At 43.5% G+C, this 9836-nt stretch overlaps 1 protein-coding gene across 3 annotated transcripts in view; it reads right to left on the bottom strand.

Moving 5' to 3' along the window:
- Positions 1-4896: 4896 nt before the first annotated feature.
- SBF2 (SET binding factor 2) overlaps positions 4897-9836 on the bottom strand; it is a 315525-nt gene continuing 310585 nt past the window's right edge. For all 3 annotated transcript variants that reach the window (XM_004683051.2, XM_012725460.1, XM_012725461.1), the window contains 2 exons: positions 7466-7597; positions 4897-6562 (listed from right to left, as the gene is read on the bottom strand). In XM_004683051.2, coding sequence (XP_004683108.1) covers positions 6464-6562; positions 7466-7597 — 231 coding nt within the window. In that variant the 3' untranslated portion in view covers positions 4897-6463. The remainder of the gene's footprint in view (positions 6563-7465; positions 7598-9836) is intronic.

Here is a 9836-nt window from a genome sequence, read left to right as displayed (position 1 = left end):
CAACACTCAACCAAGTGGAACTACCTGAAGCTCCTTGGCAGATGGGAGACACTGAAAGAGCTGAGACAAATGGCCTGCTGTGAAGATTGTTATGCAAGCCAGCCGTGCCCTGCAAGAGGGGCAGGCAAGGGAGCCTGGCCCATAGAAAGTCGTGAAGATGGTTGAATAGACCACGTGTCCCTGGGGGCAAAAGGGGCAGGAAGCCGGTGAGGGTCTGCTCTGCTCAACATCTGAACCAAAAGAGCAGATGGGGTTGGAGGCAGAGGAGCCATGGTAGAAGTCTTTGTCCCTTGTTCAGCCTCCAGACCTGAGCCAGGACTCAGAGGTGGACCCCTTGACCAAAGAGGTGACCAGGGTTTTAGGAAAAAAGACTCAAATTGCAGCAAGTGCATATTGTGAGGGCTCCTTCAGTTTCCCCCACCAAGGCCCATGGGCATTTATTCGGGTGATTGTTCCTTAGACAAGTGGAATAACAAGACAGCTGAAGACTAGCAGACACAGTTGGGGTTGATCTGAACTCCTCAGACATCTCGTTGGGCTCTTGGTCAGGGCCTGTGGAGGCCAGTGAGTCCTGTGAGGAGCCCACACAGTAATTGTAGAAAGCACCCTGTGCAGAAGAGTCAGCGAATAAGTGAACAAAATGACTTGAACAGTTGGCACTAGGCAACTGGCGCCAGCATGCTGGGCATCTGAGTGGAGTGGGCATGTTAGCAAGGTAGAAGCCAGAAGCTGTACAAAGCCAACGCGGGCCTGTTATAGGGCACCCCAATTCTGTTAGAGGACAGGGGGAGAGGGAGAGAGGCACCACTGAAGCCCCAAACCTGCCTGCTCTAAGTGGGTTCTGCCATCTGCCACAACAAGACAAAACATATAAAACTTTAATGAAAAGGGACTTTAATACAGTAAATATACAATACGGAACACAAAGAATATAACTTCTAAATCAAACACCTGAAGTTACCCATCCCCTCGTGGGCAAAAGTCCACCCAAAAGGGATTGGCCCAAAGCAAGGCCTGAAAGCTGCCACAAGATAAAGCACCTTCTGGCCGGGACCCATGGAAAAGGGTCAGAAATGGCCAGACAGATCTGGGAGGAAAAGAGAAAAATCAAAATCAATATAAACACTGCCATAGTCACCTCCCTACAGGTATCTCACCCACATCTGCCTTAACCAGTCCAGGGTCAGGAAACAAGCCCGGTTTCTTCATCACATGCTTGCTGCTCCATGTGGCTTCCTCAGGTCTCCTTCTGGATCTCCATCCCGCTTCCTTCTCTTCTTCTCTTCTGATTCCTTCTCTCCTTTTTCTCTCTCAGCTCCACCCTCCTTCTGGGTGGGGCAGGGAACCTAGAACTTCCCCTTTTCCTAGGGACCACCCTGTTACAATTCATCTTCACAGGGACAGAGACCTATTCTGGGTTTGCCTTTCCTGTCTGCAGGGCCTCATTCAGCACTCCTGTCTAGGGACTGACAGAACCCCTAATGGAAAGGCTTGGAATCCCACAAGCATAGCTTTGGGCTGGGTGGGTCCCAATTGAACTCCAGTCTATGGCTGTGACCATAGACTGTGGATCCCTGAGTCCAGCAGCCAGCAGAGTGACTTGATCCTGACAGCAGGAGAATACAGAAATGCTTCTACCCTATGGGGGCAATGAGTGTGGAACTCAGGGGATCCCCCTTGCCATTGTGGAAGGACAGGTGCAGTATCCCCACCCTGAGAATGGTTGATTTCCAAGGATTTAGGTTCTGCTTTCCTCCCTGAATGTTTGGGCCAAACCACCCTCCGCTATGGTTGTTGACAGTAAGGGAATTCAGGAAGTAGTGCGGAGGGGGCAGAGGATGAACTATAACTGCATTGAAAAGGGCTGCAGAAAAGGGCTGATGTCCTCCCCAGAGCTGCTGCTGGGTTTCCCTAGGAAGAGAGGGCCAGGGGTCTGTGAGGTGCTGCTCTCTGAGCCTGGAGGAGAAGCAGATTTGTGTGGCGAGGGGTGGGTGGGTGGTGAGAACTATGCCATGTCTCTGACTGCAGGGTGATGGCTTGACATCAGCTACTGATTCTGGAATTCTATATACTGTATTCTGGCTGTGCTTCCCAAGGGCAGCTGTTGGCCTGTGGCCAAGTGCGACCGGGACCCTGGGCAGGCCCGTTCTGGGAAGCCGTGGGATTCCTCTGGTGATTCTCGATGGCTTGGGCCCTCGCACTGAGGTCAAAGTCTCTTGTACCCAGTCAGCTTTCCTTCCTTTTCCTTTTCACGAACCACACCTGCATCATGGGTTCTTGGCTCTTCTAGCGCCCCTCACCCTTGCTTTTCTTCTCATTTGGCGCTGAGTTCTTGACGACTGCCTTTGTTCTTCCTAGTGTGGTCCTTGCACCAGCAGCCTCAGCACCTGGGAGCTCCTTAGACAACAGTGTCAGGCCCCACCCTGACCAACTGCATCAGAATCATTTTAACAAGGTGACTCACATGTGCATTTCAACTTGAGCCCTGGTTTTAAATGATTTGCTACTTTTCAGAAAACCCTTTCATTCTGGAAACTGGCCCTGAAAAAGTAGCCAGTTGGAACTACAAAATTACAGATTATCTGGGTGCTGCATTTTGTAGGTAAAAGCCTAGGAAAGTGAAGAGAATGGTCAGGTTCATACCGTGAAATTAGAAGAGTAGCTGCTCACACCTAGGGCTCTGGCCTCCCAGCTCTTCCCATTGCAGGCTCTGCTGTGAGGCAGCTACTTGCTCTTGCCCTGTACTGCCCAGTATGGTAGCGTTGGGAGTCTGGTTTGTGGTATAATTAAAACAAACAAACAAAAAACAGCAACTGGGGTTTTATCCTGGGTTGTTGGCATAGTATGTCAAAAACCTTTAAAAAAATTCCTGAGTGATGGGAGTGTCTCCTATTATTCACAAGTTCCATTGACCACACCTGTGTTCATTCAAATTATGTGATAGGGTGGGGCCCCAGATTATTTTAAAATGAGGGCTGGTGTCCCAAAAGTCCAAATTTGTGAATAGAGGGTGGGAACCTGAGGGGGGAGGAGGCTGGAGAATGGGTTATAAATCTAGTCAAAGACTAGATCCAGCCATTCAAACACAAAGGAGACCTTTCACTCATGCTGGTGAGCACACAGAGGTGCTGAGGGGTTGGGGTGGTTTCGTGGCACACCCAGAGTGGACAAGGAGGTGCCGTGCCACACCTGTCTTCCTGTCTGACCCCGTGTCTTCTAGTTGGTTGCTGTTGAGTTCTATCTTCATAGTCAATTGGTAAATGTAAGTGTCCTGAGTCCTGTCCTGTGAGTTGTTCTAGAAGACTACTGAACCCAAGGGAGGGGCTAGGGGAACACCCCAATGTACAGCAAGCCTAAAAGAAATACGGGTGGACCCTGGGGTTTGGAACTGAACTGTGGAGTCTGTGCTAACTCTGGGGGGTTAGTGTTAGAACTGAATGGGACCACTGGACACCCTCTTGGTGTCTGTGGGGAAAATGACATGTATTTGTTATGAAAAGTAGTGACAGAAGAAAGGTGACATGGTGCTCTAAACTGTTGTAAAAGACACACTGGGTTTTGAGGACAATATGACAGTTGAAAGTGTTGAAACAATAGTTTGATATACTGGGTTAACTAAAATATATTAAAAACAAGATAAAATATTACTAAAATTGGCTCATTTCTTTTTACTTAAAAAAAAAAAAAATGAATGGGAGCCATGGTGCTGCAGTTGGCATTGTTGCTCTGAGCCCTATCTCTTCTATATGGCTTTATTCTCCTCTGCTTACATCATCTGGCTGCTGAGGGCAATTTCTGTTGCCAGCTTGAGATCGTTCAGCAGTTCTTTATGGGATGATGGGGTTAAGTCTTAAGAGAACTATACAATATCTAGAAATGTCAATTTGCATTGAAAAGCAAAGCCACTGCTAAGTTTCAACTCTAGGCTGGCTAGAGCCTGGAGGATGGAGGGCTAGGATGGGAATAAAGGGCTGGGGCTGCAGGGGTGAGGCTTGGTAGCTTCACCAGGTACAGAAAGAAAGACCTAGTCACAGAGCCATGGGGGTGGAGGGGCTGTCGCGTTTCTCGCCCTAGTCTTTCTTCCTTGGAATCCCCCCACCCCCACAGCTATGCCCTGAGAAGAAAAAACATCCAGATATTCTTATACTCAAATCCTAATTCTAGTTGTTTCCTTCCTAATTGAATTTCAGGGCACAGCAGGGACAGAATGCCAGGTTCCAGTGTCAATTATTAATAGGCACCTGGGACCACTGAAGTGAGGGCTGTTGCTTGAAACACAGGAGCCCACTAGATTGAGGAGTGGTCACTGCCTCATCTTCAGCCTTGTGGCCCTTTACACATGGCTGAGAACTTCTGGTATCAAAAGACTTGAGGTTCAGCCTTCTCTTCAGATGAGAATATGAATTCAAGTGGCTACATGTTCAGTTGTGGCCAAGGTCCCCACAGGAAATCCCAATTAACTAGAGGAAGTACTGAGAACAGGAATCGTTCATCTTTCATTTGTGCTGTTCAACAATTTCTTGGAGCAAAAAAGTATGGTGTCTAACTAGAGCTCAATTTTTCCTGCCTAAAACTCTCACAGAATATTACCTACTACTGTGGTAAAATGTGACCAGAATAGGTAAAGGGCGTACCCAGTTTCACACAGCTTATGGGAGACACAAGGAGGGAGAGATGGCCTTGGGTCCCTCACCTCAGCTCTGAGTGTCATGTCTAGAACCCAGACTTCTATGCCAGCACGGCTAGTCTCTCTGGCTACTTCTTGAACAAAGGGCAGTAGTGACCGTCATAAATCAAGACATGAAATGGGTCATGCTGTGTTTTGAACCTTGAGCTGTCAGTTCCATGTATGAGTCCTGAATGTTGCCGCCGGAGTAAACAAAGGATGCATTTTCTTAAGAAATAAATTTAATTCAAGGTGGTTAGTGAATGTAAGGCATGTCATGCCTTCACGAGAGTTAAAGGAATCCAGTTACAAAAGCACTGTGTACAGTTTCAAATAGCTAAACATACAATGGGCTCCATATTTTACAAAGTACAAAATTATTTCATATACAAAGAAAAAAATACAAAGAATGTGCAAAAACCATTTTTCACAGGTGTCAATTTATAAAATGAAAATGATAAAAAATCCTTCATTCTTCTTATCCCCCAATTTCATATATATTAACAGTTCTATTTCCTAGTATGTAGATAATTTTAAATTTGAAAATCTGATTTAATCTACAAAGTGGTTTCTTATTTTTTAAAAAGGGAATCACTTCATTACTGAAACATGACTGAATCAGTTAATTTTATATTAAATTATAAGCAGACTTGAAAAACAAGGCTATAGAAATCATATATACATATTTTTGAAATATTAGTTTGGTATTTAACATATTAACATTTCAAAACAAACACAATGATAGGTTACATAGGGCTTGCGTGGCTGCAGTGGCTGGAGCAGAGATACTCTTCTGTTTTCTGTGAACAGAGCACATCCCTGGCTCTTAAGCTGAACAAACACAAGGTTATCAAAAGAAAAGAAAATCTAAAAGTTGTTTTTACGTGCAGAAGTGTTGTTTGGGCACCAACCACCATTGACACAGCCTTTGCCACAGGTTATGTCATGAACACCTGGCTCCTGTCTTTCCAACATCTTCTCTTCACTAGGAGTTCAGTGCAAGTGTTTGTTTCAAGTGTTAGTGCATTCAGCTTTTTGCATATTATTCTATGTAAGAAGCTGCCAGGGAGCGGAAGAATACATAGGAAAACAGGGTCTTGGATCCTCAGAGCATCTCTGTCCTAGAGAATTCAGTATTTGGGAAACAATTATTTTTCCTGCACTGGCCTGGTCATTGTTTCATCACCTCCTGGACAACCTTTTTCCCTCAGGATAATCCTGTGTGCTCCCCTGTGCCCACCACTAAACACTGATGGTTTTGCTGTGGACCCCAATGACCAAGCGGGGACTGTGCAAGCACCTTTTGGAGCACCAGAAAACTAAACATTTGAGTACATCTCTGAGTTCAGGGAGTGGCAGTAGAAGCCTGTGGTAGGAACCTATTCTAGAATATAAGACATTTTGGGAAGATTTTGATTTCTGCTTGTCAGGAAACTCTCCAAGGAAATCATGACCTGGCAGAACAGAAGGAACCTAGCTTTCTTAAAGAGCTCCAGTAGATGGTAGCCATTTGTTGAGGGGCTGGAGGGCATCTGGCTCAGGAAGTGTTCTTCTGATCCCTAACCACTAAGACTCTGTTGTAACCATCTGTAAGATGCATGGGGTGCCTGGAACCCTTGGCCAGGCTTGGCTAACACATCCATTCAAGCTAAGCAGACACAGCAACTGCTGAATGGGCAGATTGAGTCGGACTGGGCAGCAGAACCGCAGGCGCAGGGACAACATTAGCTCTTTAGGGAGCCATGTACTTTCTGTCTGGCAGCACAAGTCCCTCTTCTGCTGGGGTTGACCATGGGCTCAGGCATCAGAGATACAGCTCTGGATCCTGTCCATCCACTGCTGGGCACTTTGTCCATCCTGGGCACAGAAGTTATACACACGCTTGCTGGTCTTGAGCTACAAAACCAAATGAAGAGAACAAGGAATGAAGGGAAGGGCTGTTTTATAGCTTTGGGCAAGAAGGCAAATCAATCCCTGTGAACTTCCCCTTCTAGAATGTGTGTATTTCCTCTTCCTTCCACTACCATATGTTATTGCTTTCATAGTCACTTTACTTCTCTAGTCCTCAAAGTAATAGGGAAATGTAAATAGAGGGGTACTAGCAGAGAAAAGAGACATCATGATAGCCTTACTTTGCATCTTTCTGGAGCCTTCCTTAACTAAGGAGGAGAGTCAGGAATGGCTAAAGCTTTTGGCTTCTTCCACATACTGGATTAATACAATAAAGGTGCTACGGAAGCATCTCTGTTCCTGGGAGAAGCCTGGGAATCATCTACATCATGATGAAGTTGATCTTTCTCCTCCCCTTCTCTAGTCCAAAGTCAGGGAAATGGCATAGGGCTCTGGAGTATGACCCCTACTTGTTATGAAGCCTTTGCTCCTAGGAATAGGTAAGACCCCTGTTATGGTTCATAAAACTCCCTACGACACCTAAAGGCTTCTGAAGGTGTTAGGGCAGACAGTCATCATATGTGACTGAGAAAAGTCCTCTGTAGATGGTCGAGCATGACAACAGGATTTGAAGGGAAGCAATAGAGGTTACTGAACTAACAATATTTAACAAGGTTATCTGCTTCCCAATGTGGTTGGACACCTTTTGAGTCCTTTGTGCAAAACAATGAGCAGACTTTTTGAGGTATATGGGAGATGTCAGGTTTGGAGATCAAGAGTGCAGACTTCAGTAGTGCAGCAATGCCCACAGTCGGGCAGTCTGTGGTGACCAGCAATAGTCTGAGGTCCCATAATTCTTGGAGGCAAATCATGTACAGAGCCAGGAAAAGGCAAGTAAGAGCAACTTACATCAAAGAAAGCCTTTTCACTTGTGTGTTTTGGGGCGCCCATGCTGGGGCCAGCAGGAACGACCATTTCTACTTCAGCCAGATCAATGTGGCCTTTACAACTTGTGTCTTCACCTGAGTCATAGTATCGCAACTGGAACAAAAAGGAAACAGATGGGGACATAAGAGACACAGAAAGGGAAAGTGATTTTTAGATAGTATGCAAATATTTTCTTTCTATAATTACTCCTGGAAGAACACACTGGTTGCCTTAGAAGAGAAAACTATGTGATTGAGAGAAAGGAGAAGATATTTTTGGAAATTTGAATGAATGTATTACATATTACAAACATGCAGTAGTAAATAGGTGGCCCTATAACATAATCCTTTTTGAAGAATATTCAATATACTTAATATTTACATATGCAGTGAATATGCATTCCATATTTAAATATTAAAGATCAAAAAATTACATGTCAACTGACAATATATGTAACATACGAAGACAATTTAGAATATACACAGAATTCCTAGATTGGTTAAGAAAAAGATAGTTGAAAAATCGTCAAAGGATCTCAACAGGCACGTTGCAGAAGAAACATCTTTAAACATTTGAAAGGATGAGCAGGAAGAAAAGTCAGTAAGATTTTACTTTTCATTGAGATTAAAAAATACTAAAAATGGCTGATAATGTCTAGGCACTTGGTATTCTCAAGCACTGCTAGTGGGAATATAATTGGAAACTTCTTAGAGAACAATTTGGCAAAAACAAGTAAAATGAAAGATGTTTATATCTACACATACACCTTTTCCACCTCTGGGCAGCTGCACTGCAGGAACATTCCCACACACATGCAAGGAAACATGGATCAAGAGGTTTGGTTCAGCATCAATTGTATCAGCTACAATTTGAAAAGCTGTATCATTTTTTCAACAAAGTATTAGTAACAACAGGACAGTACACCAAAATTACAGAATAGCATATAGTTTTTAAAAAAATGATAGGATATCTACTGGTAGAAAAACTGGTAGAAAACTATGATCAAGATATAGTATATTAAAAAAGCTCATCACTAAATAACATGTAGATACAAAATGATTTTTCAAAAACATAGTAAATTGCTTAACATTTGACTGTTATATGCCAGCATATACCTGATATTTTTTTCTTAAAGAATTATTTATGCATACAGAGCTGGGGTACAGGTACAGTGACAGGATTCACCAGAGACAGTATGGGGAGCAGTGGGCGAGACAGGAGAGGTCTGGTGTGCCATTTGGGTCACCTCTGGGGCCAGGGATCGAACTCATGCTGAAGCAGCTGCCACTAGCTTGCAGAGCTGTGCCCCAACCTGTTGAGGCACCAGGCAGGGCCCTATCTGATTGTTTCACATAACTCATTTAACCCTCTTAGCAACTCAAACTATATACAGTATATGGGACATGCATATATAAATTAACAAAATTATTTAGAGAAACATATACAACTTATAATTATCTCTGAGAGCTGGGGGCACTTTCATGAGATGCTTGAGTTGGAGTAACATTCCTTTTGAAAAATTAGAAAAAAAAAAGACAAAATATCCTAAAAAATGAAAGACTGCTGGTTTTTAAAAAAAAAAAACACCTTATCGATCTGTAGTCTGAATTTCACTCTAACATGGCAGCAATATGTCTGGTGCTTCTATATTGCACTGCTAGCCTCAGACTTTTCTGTCTCTACCTTTAAACTTGGTATAGACAGGGAAAACAGAAAAACTATTCCATTTTAAAGACATCCAAGAGAATGCTCAGCTTGCAAGTATGATTTAACTGTAAATTACAGAAAAATTATACTTTTGATTGTTAATGGTTTAACCAGACATTGTTTATATACTGTAGTAGCTACGATTTTAGAGAAACTGCCCTTTTTTTTTTTTATAGTTTATATCATTTTGTGTTTTCCATCTCAGTTGTAATCCCCATGGGCTTCCCATCACCAAATCACCTGTGTGCCATCACCAGTACACTTCCCTCCCCACACTGTTTTTTATCCTATTCCCCACTCCACCCCCATAAAATGTCTCTGGTATATAGCTGTTCATTATTATTATTTTCTCGCCTGGTCCGTTATAGTCCTGCTATGAGTGAAACCAAGTGGTATTTTTCCTTTTCTTTCTGACTTATTTCATTAAGCATGATCTTTTCCAGCTCCATCCATGTTGCTGCAAAAAGCATGTGTTTATTTTTTTTTTGGTTGCTGAGTAATATCCCATTGTGTGTATGTACCACATCCTTTTAATCCACTCATCTACTTTTGGGCATTTGGGTTGCTTCCATGTCATTCCAATTGTAAATAAAGAAGCAATAAACATGGGGGTGCAAGTATCTTTTTGAATCAGGGTTTTTGTATG

This window comes from Condylura cristata, unplaced genomic scaffold (assembly GCF_000260355.1).
Source record: "Condylura cristata isolate star-nosed mole 26May11 unplaced genomic scaffold, ConCri1.0 scaffold00015, whole genome shotgun sequence".
Taxonomy (NCBI): Eukaryota; Metazoa; Chordata; class Mammalia; order Eulipotyphla; family Talpidae; genus Condylura; species Condylura cristata.
Note: the sequence above shows the minus strand (reverse complement) of the source record. Positions and strands in the feature narration are given on the sequence as shown.